The 19,844-nt window shown below is 46.6% G+C and overlaps 1 protein-coding gene across 4 annotated transcripts in view; it reads right to left on the minus strand.

The window, feature by feature from the left end:
- Window positions 1-19,844, minus strand: part of PPP4R1 (protein phosphatase 4 regulatory subunit 1) — a 309,323-nt gene that overhangs the window by 86,902 nt on the left and 202,577 nt on the right. For all 4 annotated transcript variants that reach the window (XM_030213410.1, XM_030213404.1, XM_030213420.1 and 1 more), the window contains one exon: window positions 13,186-13,347. In XM_030213410.1, coding sequence (XP_030069270.1) covers window positions 13,186-13,347 — 162 coding nt within the window. The remainder of the gene's footprint in view (window positions 1-13,185; window positions 13,348-19,844) is intronic.

The raw sequence follows: 19,844 nt of genomic DNA on the forward strand, positions 1-19,844 counted from the left end.
GAGTGCCTTCCTGCCCGTCAAGCAAATGCAGTCTCCTCAGTTTAATACTAAAGCAAAAAATAAAGTAAAAACAACAAGGGAGACAACTCTAAGGGGAGGTGGGAGGGATTGTGAGAATATAAGCCTGCAGTCCTTGGAAAATACCTTCTACAGGTAAGTATCTTCGTTTCTTTGAAGACAAGCAGGCTTCTATATTTTCACAAGTGGGGGAATTCCTAGCGTCCAGGCACACCAAAAATAACAAATATTAGTGAACTGGGCCTCGCAATAGCGAGGACTTAACACAGATTAACCTAAAACTATATACAATCTGAATGAGAGTGCAGCCTGGAACAGAATAAAATGGGCCTAGGAGGGTGGAGTTGGATTCTAGACCCCAAATTCTGCAACATTGTCTGTTCAAACTGTCATGTCAGGTATCCTGCTAGAGGCAGTAGTATGATATGAATGTGTGGACTGAAGACCATATCGCAGCCTTGCAAGTTTCTTCAATGGTGACTGACCTAAATTGGGCTACCGACGAGGCCATGGCTCAGACATTATGGGCCATGACATGATCCTGAAAGGTCAGCTCATCCTGGGCATAAGTGAAGGAAATGCAATCTGCCAGCCAAATTGAAATGGTGCGTTTCCCAATGGTGACCCTCATCCTGTTGGGACTATCTGTGGGGCCTTGTCCGCTCCATGTAATAGGCTAATGCTCTCTTCCAGTCCAAGGTGTGCAAGCTGCTTTCGCCAGGATGGGCATGAGGTTGGGGAAAGAATGCTGGCAAGACAATTGACTAGTTTAGATGGAACTCTGACGCCGCTTTTAGAAGGAGGACTACTCTGTTGTGATTAAACTTAGTATAAGATGCATCCATCACTAAGGCCTGAAGCTCACTGACCCTACAAGCTGAAGTAACAGCCACCAAGAAAATGATCTTCCATGTCAAGTACTTCAGATGGCAGGAATTCAGTGGCTTGAAAGGAGCTTTCACCAGCTGGATGAGAACGATGTTGAGATCCTATGACACTGGTGGAGGTTTGACAGAGGGCTTGACAAAAGCAAACCTCTCAGGAAGTGAAAAACTAGAGGCTGTCCAGAGATGGGCTTACCTTCTACACGTTGATGATAAGCACTAATTGCACTAAGGTGAATCCTTACAGAGTTGGTCTTGAGAGCAGATTCTGAAAAGTGTAGAAGGTATTCAAGCAGGGTCTGTGTAGGACAAGTAAGGGGATCTAAGGTCTTGCTCTCACACCAGACGGCAAAACTTCTCCATTTAAAAGAGTAGCACCTCTTAGTGGAATCTTTCCTGGAAGCCAGCAAGACCCAGGAAAGACCCTCCGAGAGACCCAGGGAAGCAAATTCTAGGCTCTCAACATCCAAGCTGTGAGAGCCAGAGATTGGAGGTTGGGACGTAGAAGTGACCTCTTATTCTGTGTGATGAGGGTTGGAAAACACTCCAGAAGAAGAGAGAATCACATCTGTCATGGCCAGTACGGCATGATAAGAATCATGGTTCCGTGGTCTTGCTTGAGTTTCAACAAGGTTTTTCCCACTAGAGGTATGGGAGGATAGGCATACAGAAATCCTGTCCCCAAATTGAGGAGAAAGGCATCTGACGCTAGCCTGTCATGAAAGAAGCCTGGAATAGAACTGAGGGATCTTGTGGTTGATCTGAGTGGCAAAAAGATCCACCGAGGGAGTGCCCCATGCTCAGATCATCTTGCGGGCTATGCCCATACTGAGAGACAACTTGTGAGGTTGCATTATCCTGCCAGTCTGTCAGCCGGGGTATTGTATTTGCCTTCCAGATAAGTGGCTTGAAGAAACATGCCATGCTGGTGAGCCCAATGCCACATCCAGATGGCCTCCTGACACTGAGGACATGATCCGGTGCCCTCCTGCTTGTTGGTGTACCACATTGCAACCTGGTTGTCTGTTTGGATGAGAACAATTTTTGTGAGATAGCCAATCTCTGAAAGCCATTAGAGCATTCTAGATAGCTCGGTGCTCCAGGAGGTTGATCTGAAAAATTGTTTCCTGGGAGAACCAAGCCCCTTGAGTGTGAAGCCCATCTACATGAGCTCCCCATCCCAGGAGAGATGCGTCCGTCGTCAGCATTTTTGTGGCTGAGGAATTTGGAATGGAAGTCCCAGACTGCCACTGAAGGGAGCATACAAGCTCTGGGGACACTCGGATGGCATCTTCTAGGTTCCCCGTAGCTTGATACCACTGAGAAGCTAGGGTCCATTGAGCCAATCTCATGTGAAGTTGTGTCATGAATGTAATGTACACTGTGGAAGCCATGTGGCCCAACAATCTCAACATCTGCTGAGCTGTGACCTGCTGAAAGGCTCGAACCTTGGACGTGAGTGTGACTTGATTGCCCACTCTCAAGTCCAGGAGGTAGGCTTGAACATCCAAGTATTGAGCAGGGCTCCAATGTACTCCAACTACTAGACAGGGCAAAGATGGGACTTTCCTGAGCTCTGTCCAGAGAGGTGGTCTTCATCAGCCGATCATCGAGATATGGGAACACATGGACTCCCAGTCTGTGTAGCGATGCTGCAACTACCACCAGGTGAAGACCCTGGGAGCTGACACTAGGCCAAAAGGCAACTTGCGGTACTGAAAGTGATGTGTTCCCAGGTGAAACCAAAGATACTTCCTTTGGGGTGGAAGTATCAGGGTGTGAGAAGATGCATCCTTTAAGTCCAGAGAGCACAGCCAATAGTTTTTCTGAATCACTGGGAGAAGGGTGCCCAGGGAAACCATCCTGAACTTTTCTCGGACTACTAATTTGTTCAGGGCCCTTAGGTCTAGAATAGGATGCATCCCCCGTGTTCCTCTGCACAAGAAAGTACCTAGAATAGAATCCCTGCCCTTCTTCTCCTGGTAGAACAGGTTCAACATCATGGGTCTTCAGAAGGGCGGAGAGTTCCTCTGCAAGTACCTGCCTGTGCTGAAAGCTGAATGAATGAGCTCTTGGTGGGAAATTTGGAGGTTTGAGATGCCAATTGAGGGTGTATCCAAGACGGACTGTTTGAAGAATCCACCAGCTGGAGGTTATAAGAGGCTGCCTTTGGTGAAAAACTTTTAACCTCCCCCCGACTGGCAAGTCGTCTGGGATGGACACTTTCATTGTGGCTATGCGCTGCTGGAGCCAGCCAAAAACTCGTCCTTGCTTTGCCTGGGGAGCAGCAGGGGCCTTAGGTGCACACTGTTGATGGGATCAAGCGCACTGGGGTTGAGCCTAAATAGGCTGGCGAGCTGAAGAGTTGTACCTACACCTAGGATAGTAGTAGGAACTCCTCCTTGGTTTGCCCAAAGTCCTCCTAGCTGAGGAGGTTGATGCAGAAGGTGCCCGGCGGGAGAGAGAAGAGATGGTATTGTGTTTTTTTGATTTGGCCAGTAATCTCCTCAACCTTCTCTCCAAAAAGGTTATCCCCCCGGCAAGGGGCATCTGCCAATCTCTGCTGAACAGAATGTTCCAAGTCAGAAACACGCAGCCATGGGAGTCTGTGCACTGCTATTCTCTGAGCAGAGATCCTAGATGCCATGTATAAGCGCCCCTGGCCAAGAGCTTTCGACACACCTTCTGCTGCTTGATCAACTGATGAAAAGGCTTGGCCTGCTCAGGAGGGCACGCATCCACCAAGTCCAACAGCTGTCGCACCAAGTTTCCAAGTAGACACTCATGAAGAGTAGGTATGACTGTATATGGGAAATGAGCATTGAAGTATGGTACATCTTCCTCCCAAAAGAATCCAGGGTTCTAGCTTCTCTGCCTGGGGGCACCAAGGTATAGTCCCTGGAACTCCTGGCTCTTTTGAGGAGGGACTCCACTACCATGGAATTGTGAGGAAACTGAGGCCTATCAAAACGAGGTGCACTTTATGGATCGTCCTGGAAAGAGAAGACAGAATCTGTATCCACACAGGAGTTATCTACAGAACTCCTGTGCAAATGGAGAAGTTAGACAAGGATCTGATAGAAGATATTCAAAAGATTGGTATGAAAGGGGAGGTGCTACTGTTGGGAGATTTCAATTTGTCTGACGTGGATTGGAACGTCCCGTCTGCGGAATCGGAAAGAAGTAAGGAAATTGTGGATGCCTGTCAAAGTGCCTTGTTCAGTCAAATGGTGACGGAACCCATGAGTGAAGGGTTGATGCTGGATCTAGTGCTCACAAATGGAGGTAGTGTTTCCGATATCCAGGTGGGTGCCCACCTATGTAATAGTGATCATCACACCGTATGGTTTCATATAAGGGCGAAGGCGGACGCACAAAACTCAAAATACTGGATTTCAGATGTACTGATTTTGATAAAATGGGGGAATACCTGAAGAAGGAGCTGTTGGCATGGGAAGGTGTAGGAGAAGTGGAAAAACAGTGGTCCAAGCTAAAGGCTGCTATAAATATGGCAACTGATCTTTTTGTGAGGAAAATAAACAAAAACAAGAGAAGCAGGAAGCCTATATGGTTTTCTAAACAAGTAGCTGGAAAAATAAGAGCAAAAGAGGCTTTGTTCAAGAAATACAAAAGAATGCAACAAGAGGATCATGGAAAAGATTATTGGATTAAACTGAAAGAATCGAAGAGGGAAATACAGCTAGCGAAAGCGTGAGCGGAAGAAAAAATGGCTAAAGATGTAAAGAGGTGACGAGACTTTTTTCAGATATATTGGAGAAAGGAGAAGAAATAGGAATGGAATTGCGAGACTGAAAGATAATGAGAATGGCTATGTGGAGAGTGATGAAGATAAAGCAAACGTGCTAAACCATTATTTCTCTTCGGTAATCACGGAGGAAAATTCTGGAGAAGGACCACGGTTGGCTGCCAAAGGAACATCTGGGAATGGAGTGGATACTGAGCCATTTACGGAAGAAAGAGTTTATAAACAGATGGAGAATCTGAAGGTCAATAAAGCTATGGGGCCGGATGGGATACATCCCAGGATACTGAAGGAATTCAGAGAAGTCCTGGTGGGACCTCTTAAAGATTTAATAGATCTTTAGACACGGGAGAGGTTCCGCGAGATTGGAGACGAGCGGATGTGGTCCCTCTTCACAAAAGTGGAGACAGGGAAGAAGTGGGAAAACTACAGACCGGTAAGTCTCACGTCGTTGGTAGGAAAAATAATGGAGTCGCTGCTGAAAGAAAGGATAGTTAACTTTCTAGAAGCTGACGGGTTACAGGACCCAAGGCAACATGGCTTTACAAAAGGAAAATCCTGCCAAACGAATCTTATTGACTTTTTTGACTGGGTAACCAAAAAACTGGATGAGGGATGTGCATACCTGTGCAGCACAAATACAAGCAGTGGAGTGGGTTATGCATTGAAACTTAAGTGTGACATCTGAACTCTATCAAGTGATTAAGAACAGAAAGTTCATATATCAGTGACATTTGATCTCTATTGAGCGAATAAGAATGGAAGTTATAATCCATACATTATCGGCTTGTAGGAGGCAAGCTTTTTTGAAAGAGAATGTTGGCGCCAGTAGTAGAATGGCGCAATAATAACAATGTTCAATTGAGTTAATTGGTTCATGATGGTGATAAGCACGTGAGCGATGCACTAATGGTTTAAGCTGTATAAATGGTGATTGTGTGTTATTTGTACCTTTAAGAAAATGATCATTGGGCTTTACATAAGGGTAATGAGAGTAATAAGAATATGTGAGTATAAGTACATAGATAAGTTGCACTTGTAAAATGATGATATATGCGGAGCCCAATAAATCAGCATTTTATATGTGAACAACACTTTATGTGGTTCAAGTTTTTTCCCTCAGTGTTAGGCAATGGGGGATTTAAATTGTGTATAAAAAATTGAAATAGGAAGTCCCTGTGGTTATTATAATAGTTAAAATTTAATGCCAAGAAGTGTAGAGTGATGCACTTGGGGTGCAGAAACCCAAAAGAGAGATACCGGTTAGGAGGGGAGAGATTAGTAAGCTCGACTCGGGAGAGAGACCTTGGGGTGTTGGTGTTGGAGGATCTGAAGGTGAAGAAACAATGCGACAAGGCGACGGCCATGGCGAGAAGGATGCTAGGCTGCGTAGAGAGGGGCATAACCAGCAGAAGAAAGGAGGTGTTGATGCCCCTCTACAAGTCGTTGGTGAGGCCCCACTTGGAGTATTGTGTCCCAACAGGCCAATTTCTGAGAATAAGAAAATTATGCAGCACTGAGGACAATTTCAAAGCACAGGCAGTGAAGCTATCCGAACGTTTCAGAACCAGAGGATATCCCACAAGAATAATCAAAAAAGCACAAAAAACAGCAGCCAGTACACACCAGCAGTGGCTATTACAATCAACTAAAACAGAAAAAGAACATCGTGGAAGGTTTACCTGCGTGTTACCACGCTCAACCCAAAGGGGGCGAGTGAAAAACAATCAGGAAACATTGGCCAATATTATTGTTACTGGATTTTAAAGAAAGCCTGATGTTTGCATATACAAGAGCTAGGAATATATAGTAACATAGTAGATGACGGCAGAAAAAGACCTGCACGGTCCATCCAGTCTGCCCAACAAGACAAACATATGTGTAAACCTTACCTTGATTTGTACCTGCCTTATTCAGGGCACAGACCGTACAAGTCTGCGCAGCAGTACTTCCCGCCTCCCAACTACCAGTCCTGCCTCCCATCACCGGCTCTGGCACGGACCGTATAAGTCTGCCCTCCACTATCCTCGCCTCCCAACCACCAACCCCTCTTCCCCCCACCTGCTCCGCCACCCAATTTTGGCTAAGATTCTGAGGATCCATTCCTTCTGCACAGGATTCCTTTATGCATATGTTGAAATATCGTACAGGGAGTGATAGAGATCAGATAAAATATGGAGAAGGAGGACATACGCCCTGCTCGAAATGTGTATATTGCAAATATGTTTGGCAAACGACATCAGTAAAACACCCGAGAACAGGGAAAATATATTGACTAACCACCAAGACTGATGATCCACCCAGGTAGTGTATGGTATCGTGTGCTCATGTCAAAAATGGTACATAGGGTACACGATCAGAAAAATCAAAGAATAGCGGAACACATCAGCAACCTTCGGGTAAACAAAGAGGCAAGCCCCATTAGCAAATAAAAGTGCCCCATGGTGGAGATATAGCCCGATTACTGAGACGAAGAGAACAAAGATTGATTTTTCAATGAAATATGGTGACACCACATGGTTTGAACCGCAAAACAGAATGGCTTCAAATTTAAAGGGAAGTGACGTCAGAGGGAGTTCATATATAAGCTAGAGTGCATGTGCGGGCGGTTTTTGGAAGAAATACTTGAGTAGGAGCATGATTCCACACCAGGTACGCTATGGATATAGATACAAATAACAGAACATTTATGAATCAAAAGGAGGCTTTATATAAAATAAAGACAGTAAGGAATATAGAACTGATATGATAAAAACATAGATAAGAGTGAAGTGGTGACCACTTAAATGGATATTTTTGTTCTAGATGAAATAGTTCTCCTGAGGATGCGAGAAAACTGCGAAACACAGCTAGTGTCAAGAACTAAGTGGGAATGATGGAAAACTAAGAATGAATGGGGAGATATAGAAGAATCACAACTGCACACATATCGTGACTAGTTACTCTAGAAGGACACCACGTCATAGCCGATAAGGAAAAAGAGCCCTGCCCTAAGTTAAGTACAGCACTTTATTTAAAGGCAAATAAAAGAAAAACAAGAAGAGTGACCAAAAGAAAATGTTCATGTGAGTCAACGAGAGGTAGGCAGGGAGGGCTACAGTGCAATGATGTTGGGATAAATGTATTACTAAGAGCAATTTCCGCCAGAGTAATATGTAAGCACTGAGCACTGTTAATTGAAATTCTAAAACAATTTTTTATTTACAACATTTAATGTTAAATCATATTATAAGAGTGAAATTCACAGCAGAAGAAAAAAAGTTAAAAAAAAAATAACAGTTTTGGCTAGAACAGTTAAAATTTAATGCCAAGAAGTGTAGAGTGATGCACTTGGGATGTTGATGTCGGAGGATCCGAAGGTGAAGAAACAATGCGACGGCTGTGGCCTGAAGGATGCTAGGATGCATAGAGAGGGGCATAACCAGCAGAAGAAAGGAGGTGTTGATGCCCCTCTACAAGTCGTTGGTGAGGCCCCACTTGGAGTATTGTGTTCAGTTTTGGAGGCTGTATCTTGCTAAAGATGCAAAAAGACTGGAAGTGGTGCAAAGAAACCTATGGGATTTGAAAATGGTATGGGATTTGCATTGCAAACTGTACGAGGAGAGACTTGCTGACCTGAACATGTATACCTTGGAGAAAAGGAGAAACAGGGGTGATGTGATACAGATGTTCAAACTTTTGAAAGGTATTAATCCGCAAACGAACCTTTTCCGGAGACAGGAAGGCAGTAGCACTAGAGGACATGAATTGAGGTTGAAGGGGGGCAGACTCAGGACTAATGTCAGGAAGTATTTTTTCACGGAGAGGGTGGTGGATATGTGGAATGCCTTCCCGCGGGAGGTTGTGGAGATGAAAACGGTAATGGAATTCAAACATGCATGGGATAAGCCTTCCGGAAATTACTAAAGACGGGGCTGGTGGTTGGGAGGCGGGGATAGTGCTGGGCAGACTTATACGGTCTGTGCCAGAGCCGGTGGTTGGGAGGCGGGGATAGTGCTGGGCAGACTTATACGGTCTGTGCCCTGAAGAGCCCAGGTACAAATCAAAGTAGGGTATACACAAAAAGTAGCACATATGAGTTATCTTGTTGGGCAGACTGGATGGACCGTGCAGGTCTTTTTCTGCCGTCATCTACTATGTTACTATGTTTACCTGTTTAAAAAGATATACCATAATGAGCCATCATAACTGACCTAACATCAAAACTCTACCACAACCAGATAAAATCGATTTCTACACACTTGACTGCTTCAATCAACTCTCACCAATGAACTTTAACACATCACCCCCCTACCTCTTATGCTTGAATTGAGTTGTCTATCCAATGTTCTTTACAACCTACTTCAACATTTAAGAACTTTAATGTTAAACTGTTTTTGTATTTCTCATGCCGGAAATAGTGATCATCATTACGGCACAATGAAAGCCACATTGAGCCTGCAAAAAGGTGGGAAAATGTGGGATACAAATGTAACTAACAAATAAATAAACAAACAAACACAAAGGAATCCTGTTTAGAAGGAATGGTTTCCGTGGAATCTTAGCGGAGATTGGGTGGTGACGTCGGTAATTGGAAACAAAACGGGAGCTAGGCAGACTTCTACGGTCTACATCCTGATCGTGACTGAAAAGATAGGGATGGGCTGGAGTGTAAATTTTAAGGGGCTTCGATGTTAGCTTCAGAACTTAGTACAAGAACAGTACTGGGCAGACTTCCAAGGTCTGTGCCCTGAGAAAGGCAAGTACAAATCAAACTCGGGTAAACATATAAAGTATCACATACCATATAAATGAGTTTATCTTGTTGGGCAGACTGGATGGACCATACAGGTCTTTATCTGCCGTCATTTACTATGTTACTATGTCACTGTGGAGCCAATACTGGATGTCAATCTTCTTGGGCATGACAGGGACCGACAGAGGGAACTCCCAGTTCCTGACAAGGACTTCCCTGAGTACCTCGTCGAGAGGTGCAGTCACAGCCTCCTAGGAGGAGATGTGAGGTCCAGGACCTCGAGCATCTTGGTCTTGGGCTCATTCTCCACTTCCAAAGGAAACGGAATAGCATCAGTCACTTCCTTTACATAAGATGGAAATGAAAGGTTCTCCAGAGAAGACTTTCTCCTTTCAGGTGGAGGAGGGAGTTCAGAGGGGATCCCATTAGACACGTCCAAAGGATCCTCCTCTGAATCCCATGAGTGCTCCTCTTCAATGTCAGATAGTATCTCTCAATGAGACTGTCGAGACCGAACCTCGAGAGTGGCGTTGAGAAGTCGACTCTCATCTCGACACCAGCAAAGCTTCCTCCACCAACATTGAGGGAGTGCCGGCTTGGGTGCAGTTGACAGCAGTGCCGGCATTGGAAGCTGCACTACAGGCTGAGGGCCAAGTAGGGCTGTGTTGCAACCCTACCTTGCTCTTCTGACGGTGGTCATATTGGAAGGATCATCTGGGCAGCAACCATGTGGAATGTGGAGACGCCGTACTCAGTCGGGCAGCCGAACAACCCCGAGCTTCACCTGGGAGCGACCACCGTTCCCCAGGAGTTGAGCTCCCAGGTGTAGGTGGCCACCAGGACTTTTGGATAAGACACACGACCGCCGGCTGTGGCAGGTGGAAGCGGAAAGAGCAGTGAGGGATGAAACATTCCACACAACCAGGCCGACAGCAAACAAGGAATGGACCAGGTCAATCCGAGGGTCTGGGCAGGCAGCAAACAGAGAATAGTCAGGGTCAATCTGAGGTTCTGGTCAGGCAGCAAACAGAGAATAGTCAGGGTCAATCTGAGGTTCTTGGCAGGCAGCAAACAGAGAATAGTCAGGGTCAATCTGAGGTTCTAGGCAAGTAGAAAAGTTAGTCACTGGAATGCACGTACGAGAGCACCAACCTCTACCAAGATAGAAGCTGAAGCAAAGATGGTGGCACTAGCCAGCTCTTAAATAGGCCTCCAATCAGAGGATCCGGGTTTCAGCTGAGAGGCAAGAGATCTCATAGGGCACGCCCTAAAGATGCTCAAGATGGCTGCCCTACGAGCTACCTAAGATGGCTGTTCTCAGATGATCCTGCTAAGATGGCTGCCTCTCAGATGATCTTCCAAAGATGGTTGCTGCCCAGATGATCCTTTCAATATGGCTGCCGTCAGAAGAACAAGGTAGGGTTGCAACAGGCTGCAAGTGGAAGCAGGGTAGGTGCAAGCACCCCTGATGCCGCTGCAGAAGGCCATCCAGCAGCTCAAGGAGCAAAGCCCAGATGCGCTCATCGAGGGTTGATACTGGGAAAAGCTGGGGTGCCGGCTCAGGCAGAGGTTGCAGAACTGCTGGGGTCGACGTGGGAGCTGGATCTCAGCTGCTAGGAGACAAGCGCCTCAGCACCTCCTGTAAGGAGGGGGAGCAGTCTTCCCGACACCAACACTTCTCAGTTGCCAAGTCCTTTGACACCCCAGAGCTCCTGGTACCATGTATTGAGGGTAACCGATGATGATGCTTTTTGGCCTTCGCCCGAAGCACGTCACCAAGGCTCCTTGGTGCTGATGAAGACAACGTCGATTCCGATGACGAATGGTCCCAGGGGCCCTGCACAGAATAATTATTTCATCCTAATTTCTTATTGTAAACCACTTTGGGCCATATATGGGATTAAGCAGTCTGTAAGTGCTCTGATTTGAGCAGATTGGATATTAGTTGGCAGTACCAAAGCAACCAACAAGAAAACTATTATTCAGTCATTAGTTTTCACAGTATAAATAACAACAAAGAAAATGAATCAAAGATCAGACTGAATAAAAATGCATCCCATAAATAATGAATTATTTAGAATTCCTATGTGTGGGCATGTCTATTCTACACGTGCTTGTGCTGTGCATGGGTTGTCTCTGTGTGTTTGAGGTGGGGAGGGGGCTATAATTCCTCAGGCAACTACCTTAGTCCAATCCCCCCCCCCTTTTTTTTTTATACTTGCCATCTTTTCACAGTTTTTGCTCTACACTAAGTTTTATCCCATTCTGTTAAATTTTCGGTGAGCTGTTTTCCTCCCACACAGACAAATGGATAGGCAACATTCTCAACACCTTTGTAAAATTCTTTTCAGCTTCTGTTGGATTGCAAAGAAGTTAAAAAATGTGAAAGCAGATTTGATTAAAAAAAACTGGCAATGTTACCTCTCTCTGCAGGAACTCTAGTCAAAATCTATTAAACAAAATAAAATTTTGTGTCCAAAGTAACTGCTTTCACAATTACCTCAAGAGAGAAAATTTATTTTTCATCACAAGCTATCAATCATCTTGAAATCTGGATGATATGTTGCTGCAGGAGTGTTATTTCTAGAGGATATGTGCATATAAACCTATACTACATTTTTAGCTTTTATGTTTACATCAATAAGCAGCTTCTGCTTTAAAATCCAACACACAGCAGTAGCTAACAAAACCCAAGTCTGTATCCTAGCACTCAGTTGGGGGGGGGGGGGGGGAGAATATATTTTATTACTAATTGTTCAGGGCAAAATTCTTTTGCATATGGGAGTAAAACAAGTTGAAACACAACATTCCAACAAGTTAATGAAAAGGATTCATTGGTGACTTAGAACAACAATATTTTTTGTTTACTTTTGCACAATGGTGTTTTTTTCTTTTTGGTCTTTTCTTCAGCTTGTAAATTCTGCATAAACTTTTAGGCATAATAAAAATATACCAGCAGGCCATAAATCAATAAGAAATTTTTATCTTTATACTGTTACTATTTAACCGCATCAAAGTAAATGCAGCATCGACTGAGTGAGCATGTGCATCTCTATGGTAGTGTTCAAATTATCTGAACAGACTGTCCATTTTGATATCAAAATAAAACCTGACTGGCTTGAATAGAAAGCTTTAAATTCCCTAACAATGCCCTACTGACAGATTTAACCATTCAAAATGGTTATTATGTCTCCTGCTTCTCCTGTTAAAGTATTCTTAATTAAAAAAAAAACAACCCTCTAGATAGGGCAGTCACTCCTAATCAAAGCTGGTCAAATAATGATGATTATATACAATAGTTCCTAAATCTTGGGTGGGGACATTCACCCTGCCGCCAAAGATCTATAAATGCATTACACAATAAAGGGATTTAAAGAAAAGACAAAGCAACTGCAGACAGCTCATATTTCTGAAAAAGTGCCTGTTCTGGTACCATCTAAAAATACCTTTAAACAGAGCTTTGAACCAAACAATAATCTCTGTAATGAGTCCTGTGATTTTGCCATAGGGCTGAAAGAGATGCAGTTGGAAATTCCAAAGTTTTATTATCGAGTCAAAATTCATGAAGGGGCCGCAAAGCCATTTCAAGTTCTCAGTCAGCATATATTGCTGTAAGAAAGCCCTTAAGTGTCAAGATAATACTATTTTAAAGCCAACCAAGCTTTGAGATGTGATTTATTAGGCCTACTTTACCACCTTCCTCTGGCAAAATCACAAACTTTTGCCAACACTTGTATTAATAATGGGATCTATGGCAGTAAAGTAAAAGTGTGTGTGCAAATTACCTTCAGGAAGTCATACAGGTGTTTTAAGACACCTATCCTAACTTCATCAAGATCCTTTAAAAAACCATTGAAGATGGGAACCAGATCTGCAGCTGTGAGTGAGTCTCCAAGGATGACAGCAAGCTCATGAATGGAGAATGCAAGTGTCCTTCGCACCTTCCACTGCAGAGATAAAAGCAACAACAGAGAAGATAGAACTTCTACATGAGAATGAAGTGGCATGGGAAAATTAGGTTCTTACATTGATAATTTTCTTTCCTTTAGTCACAGCGGATGAATCCATTAACTGATGGGTTGTATCCGCCTACCAGCAGGTGGAAATAGAGAACACTGAAAAGACACAGTGACCCTGGATGGCTAGCTCCTTCTGCCTTCAGTATATGAAACTTCCAAAGCAGAGTGAATAAGAAAGGTAACACAACGTAAACTTTCCTCACAGTGAACAAACGCCCCAGAACCGGAGAAATAACCAAACAAAGGAGGGACGACCTCAACCTCCTGCAAATAGAACAGCATGTCGAAACTCTGAGAACTGGTCTTCAACTCCTCCCGATGAGATACAATATCTGCATGTAAGATCTGGACAAACAACAAAACCAGACAGGGAGGGATCATGGATTCATCTGCTGTGACTAAAGGAAAGAAAATTACCAAGGTAAGAACCTAATTTTCCCTTCCTTGTCATCAGCAGCAGATGAATCCATTAACTGATGGGATGTACAAAAGCACTCCCTATGTAGGGTGGGAACAGGCCACTTCGTGAGCAAGCACCTGCGCTCCAAAATGCTCGTCCTGCCTCGCTGCAACATCCAGTCTGTAATGCCGTACAAACGAGAGCTGAGAAGCCAAAGTAGCCGCACGACAGATCTCTTGAAGAGAAAGGACTCCCGTTTCAGCCCACGAGGAGGAAATCGCTCTCGTGGAATGTGCTTTAAACGCTTCAGGCGGAGACCGTCCTGAAAGCAGCTACGCAGATAAAATGACTTCCCTGAGCCAACGGGCTATAGTGGTCTTAGACGCCTTACACCCGCGTTGAGGACCTGTCAACAATACAAAAAGGTGATCAGCAGCCCTGAAGTCATTTGACATCTATAGATACTGCAACAGAGCCCTGCGGACATCCAAAAGACGCAATTGCCCAAAGGAATCCGGAAAGTCCTCCCTAGAAAAGGAAGGTAGAAAAATAGGCTGGATCAGGTGAAACGCTGAAACCACCTTAGGCAGGAAGGAAGGCACAGTATGCACCGTTACCCCGGACTCCGAGAACTGTAGAAAAGGGTCCCGACAGGAAAGTGCCTGAAGCTCAGATACGCGTCTAGCCGATGTCATGGTTACCAAAAAGACTCTTGAGAGTCACATCCTTCTCAGAAGCTCGCCTAAGCGGCTCGAAAGGAGAACGCTGAAGAGCCTTCAACACCAGCCCCAGGTTCTAGGCCGGACACGGGTGACCGCACGGGAGGACTGAGCCGAAGCGCCCCTCTGAGAAATCGGACAATGTCCGAATGAGCAGCAAGGGACAAGTCAGAGACTTTCCTTCGGAAGCAGGCCAACGCTGCCACTTGAACCCGAAGGGAATTGTAAGCTAGGCCTTTTTGTAAGTCATCCTGCAAAAAGTCCGGTACCTGCGTGACTGTAGCCCGCGTTGGTGTGACTGCTTTTGAAACACACCACGCCTGAAACTTGCGCCAGATCAGAGCATAAGCTGCGGAGGTAGACCGCTTACGGGCCTGCAAGAGAGTGGTGATGACCTTGTTAGAGTAGCCCTTGTCTCTCAATTGCGCCCTCTCAAGAGCCAGGCTGTAAGACCAAATCGGCAGGGATCCTCCAAAGTCACCGGACCCTGAACCAACAGGTTCGGCACCAGAGGCAAAGGAAGTGGAGCCTCCACCAGCATCCGACGGAGATCCACGTACCACAGACGCCTTGGCCAATCCGGCGCGATGAGAATCACCAATCCTCGGTACAGACAAATCCACAGGAGGACTCGCCCTATCAAGGGCCAAGGAGGGAACACATACAGGAGGCCCAAGGGCCAGGGTTGAGCCAGTGCATCCAACCCCGCCGAGCGAGGATCTCTCCTTCTGCTGAAAAAGCGAGGGACTTTGGCATTTGCACTGGACGCCATTAGATCCAATCCGGGAGTCCCTCATTTGGCACAAATCTGAAGAAAAACTTCTTCTGCCAGTTCCCATTCCGCCGGGTCAATTTGATGTCTGCTGAGGAAATCGGCTTGCACGTTGCTCTGACCTGCTATGTGAGCTGCGGACAGCAAATGCAAGTGGAGCTCAGCCCAGTGGAAAATCTGAGCAGCCTCCGCGGCCAGGGCCCTGCACAGAGTGCCGCCCTGACGATTGATGTATGCCACCGTTGTCGTGTTGTCTGACAGAACTTGGACAGGAAGCCCATTCAGAGTCTTGTGGAAGGCCAGAAGAGCCTGGAATATTGCTCTCAGTTCCAAGTGATTGATGGACCACCCCACTTCCACGGGTGTCCACTGACCCTGAGCATAGCTTCCCTGGCAATGAGCTCCCCAGCCCGAAAGGCTGGCATCCGTTTATCACCAGGCACCAAGAAGGAAGCGCGAGCGGCATTCCCTGTCGCAGCATCCTGTCGGAGAGCCACCAATCCATACTGTGCCGGGCCGCAGGGAGCCACGTTAGTCTGCATTGATATTCCTGGGATAACGGAGACTGAGAGGGGGTCAGGTGACTTTTGGGCAAATTGATCTGAAGAACCGTCATAACTCTTGTCGTGGCGAGTCGGCTCTCGTCTGCTGAATCTGCCCTGATGAGCCAGTCGTCAAGATATGGGTGAACTCTGATACCCTCTCGCCTGAGAAAAGCAGCTACCACCACCATCACCTTGGAAAAGGTACAGGGAGCTGTGGCTAGGCCAAAAGGTAAGGCCCAAAACTGGAAATGTTGGCCCAAAACCGCAAACCGGAGAAACCGCTGATGCGGAGGCCAAATAGGAATGTGCAAGTAAGCTTCCTTGAGGTCCAGAGACGTGAAAAACTCTCCTGGCTGTACTGCCGGAATGACGGAGCGCAGGGTTTCCATGCGAAAGTGTTGCACTCTTAGGGCCTCGTTGACTCTTCCTAAGTCGAAGATCAGTCTGAAAGACCTGCCTTCGAGGGAGCACAAAGTAAATAGAGTAGCGACAGCAGCCGCGTTCGGCGGGAGGCACCGGAATCACTGCTCCGAGTTGCAGCAAGACTTGCAAGGTCTCCTCTACCGCCGCCCGTTTGATGGCAGTGCTGCATCGGGACTCCATAAACGCGTCTCTCACCAGGGCACCAAATTCCAATCGGTAGCCTTCTCTGATCAGGTCCAGGACCCACTGATCTGAAGAAATCTTAGTCCACTCCTAGAGGAAGAGGGAAAAACGACCCCCTATTGCAGGAATCGACGAGTGGACTGGCGTCCCGTCATTGTGGAGGACGCCCCTGAACTCGTGGCCGTTGGCCGGCCGCTGCGGAACGTTTGTCCGAGCGAAAGGATATTCTCTGCTGAAAATGGGCACATTGACAAACCCCAGCAGAGCGCCCCGGGCGATACCTGCGATCTTCGTGGAAACGTGGCCTGGAAGAGGAGGGAAAAACAGGACTTTTGGAAGAAGGCCTCGGCCTATCCTCAGGTAACCGTTGGGACATAGAGTCCCCTAGGTCTTTAACAATCTTCTCCAATTCCTCTCCAAATAACAGAAGGCCCTGAAAGGGTAACCTCACCAGCCTTTGCTTAGAGGCCATGTTAGCCGCCCAATGCCGCAGTCAAAGAAGACGGCGAGCAGAAACCACCACAGACATCTGCTTAGTCGAAGCTGTGACCAGATCATAAAGGGCATCTGCCAAAAAGGACAGGGTAGACTCCATATGCGGGCCAAGCTCAGAGAGGGAACCCGCACCATCCTTGGGCTGATCAACCGCCTGCTGTAACCAGGAAAGACAGGCCCGGGCTGCATAGGAACTGCAAATAGCCGCCCTTAAGGAAAGGCCCGAGATTTCAAAGGACTGCTTCAGCGCGGATTCTAGCCGCTGGTCCTGCACATCTTTCAAAGCGACCCCTCCCTCCACCGGGAGAGTGGTCTTTTTAGTCACGGCCGTGACCAACGCATCCACTTTAGGCAACCCAAAAAGGGCCAAGTGATCCTCAGAGGGTAAAGCTGACCCATAGCCCTGGCTACCTTCAAAGGCCCATCAGGGTCAGACCATTGAGCTGAAATAAGCTCTTGGATGAAGTCATGCACAGGAAAAGCCCGAGAAGGCTTCTTAGTACTAGCCATCCTAGGATTAACAGAGGAGGCATCGCCCTCGGCCGGATCTTCAATAGAAAGGGCCTGCAAGGCGTCCGAAATGAGAGCTGGCAGCTCGTAACGGTGGAAAATCCGCACCGCTTTAGGATCATCCAAGTCCTGTGGCAAACAGGCATCCTCATCTGGATCATCCGTCCATGAGGGCCCAACCAGACCCCTCAGACTCCCCACAGCCTGACCACAGGGGGGAAAGGGAGAGGCGCCACCCTCAGATGGGGAATTTACCCGTCTACGTTTAGCGTCAGTCCAATGCTCGGGGGAAGAAATAAACTCTGCAGCCAACACAGGGCTATCAAAACCTGGAGGAAATCCAGTCTGCATCATAGTGTCAATGCCTCCGGCAGAGCTCTTTTTAACATAAAGACCTTATGCATCAGCAGCACAAATTCAGGGGAGAAAAACTCACCCTGGCCCTCCATCCCCGAATTAGGAGAAGCAGAAGAAGGAGCTCCTCTAGCAGCCTCGGAACGAGGCGTCCCCCTGCACTCAAACTCCTCCGCAACAGTGAGGGTCGAGCCACGCGGCGCTTCCAAAATGGCGCTCGCTGCCAGTTCCATCGAGCGGGAAGAATCACCGCTCGCCATGCCCGCACTAGCACAAACGTCTAAGGAGTACGTACTGCAAAGCCCCGCTGCTGACCTGCGCATACCATAGCGGGAGCAGCGCTTAACTGCTTCAGCAGCCATCGCCCGACTGGACGGAAATATAGAAATCAAATGGCGGCCTCATGTCAAAATTTACCCCGCACAGAACGCTGACCGCGGGAACCTCTCCGGAGGAGCTGGGCATCACTCTCAACTCAGAAGACCAAGTCAACGAGCTCCGGTCAAGCTGCACAGAACCAGAATCTCTGGAAAAAGCCTCAGAAACAGCAATGCTGAATAAGCGCGGCCTTTTTTTTTTTTTAACACTGTGAGGAAAGTTGGAGGCAGGCAGCAAACGAGGGGGGAGGAGGGGGGATGGGGTAAGGCAGGGACAGGGAACAAAACCAAGTATGCCTTTAAAGTGGGCACCATCAGCCACAACCCCCCCCCCCCCCGTTCTACTGGCAAAGCACAGGAGCCACCCCAGGCAGAGATCCAGGAGCTGATCAAGTGACGTCCACACCTGCTGGGAGATAAGAGATATACTGAAGGCAGAAGGAGCTAGCCATCCAGGGTCACTGTGTCTTTTCAGTGTTCTCTATCTCCACCTGCTTGTAGGCAGATACAACCCATCAGTTAATGGATTCATCTGCTGCTGATGACAAGGAAGGTCAAGTTTAGATTCCACAGATAATAAACATCTAATGGCATGATGCTAGGAACATAATACAGTAGCTGTTCTCCGGTTCTGGAATAAAGGAAGAAGAGAAAAAAATGTAGACAAAATTAAGGCTGCCAACTGGATCTAGATTCACAGGACAGGGTTGATCCAGACCTGGGCTTACAAAGTGCATGCTGGGACTTGAAGTCTTGCTGTTCCTCAGGGAATGAATGCAATGGAGAAATCAGAACTATATGTCCCTGCATGCAATAGGGTAAACCCAAAACTGGATCAAACCTGTCCTGCGAATCTGGATTCAGTTGGCAGCCTTAAACAAAACTGATTTGCACTAAGTCAACAACTTAATTTAAGCAATGTATTGTGCTGTCCAGCTAATGGTAAACACTTCAGAAAAACAAACAAAAGACGTTTTGGGAAAAGCTGACAAGAAACAATTCTCCCTACTCGCTATATACAGTGGGGGAAATAAGTATTTGATCCCTTGCTGATTTTGTAAGTTTGCCCACTGACAAAGACATGAGCAGCCCATAATTGAAGGGTAGGTTATTGGTAACAGTGAGAGATAGCACATCACAAATTAAATCCGGAAAATCACATTGTGGAAAGTATATGAATTTATTTGCATTCTGCAGAGGGAAATAAGTATTTAATCCCTCTGGCAAACAAGACCTAATACTTGGTGGCAAAACCCTTGTTGGCAAGCACAGCGGTCAGACGTCTTCTGTAGTTGATGATGAGGTTTGCACACATGTCAGGAGGAATTTTGGTCCACTCCTCTTTGCAGATCATCTCTAAATCATTAAGAGTTCTGGGCTGTCGCTTGGCAACTCGCAGCTTCAGCTCCCTCCATAAGTTTTCAATGGGATTAAGGTCTGGTGACTGGCTAGGCCACTCCATGACCCTAATGTGCTTCTTCCTGAGCCACTCCTTTGTTGCCTTGGCTGTATGTTTTGGGTCATTGTCGTGCTGGAAGACCCAGCCACGACCCATTTTTAAGGCCCTGGCGGAGGGAAGGAGGTTGTCACTCAGAATTGTACGGTACATGGCCCCATCCATTCTCCCATTGATGCGGTGAAGTAGTC

Source organism: Microcaecilia unicolor, chromosome 1 (assembly GCF_901765095.1).
Source record: "Microcaecilia unicolor chromosome 1, aMicUni1.1, whole genome shotgun sequence".
In the NCBI taxonomy this organism is placed as follows: Eukaryota; Metazoa; Chordata; class Amphibia; order Gymnophiona; family Siphonopidae; genus Microcaecilia; species Microcaecilia unicolor.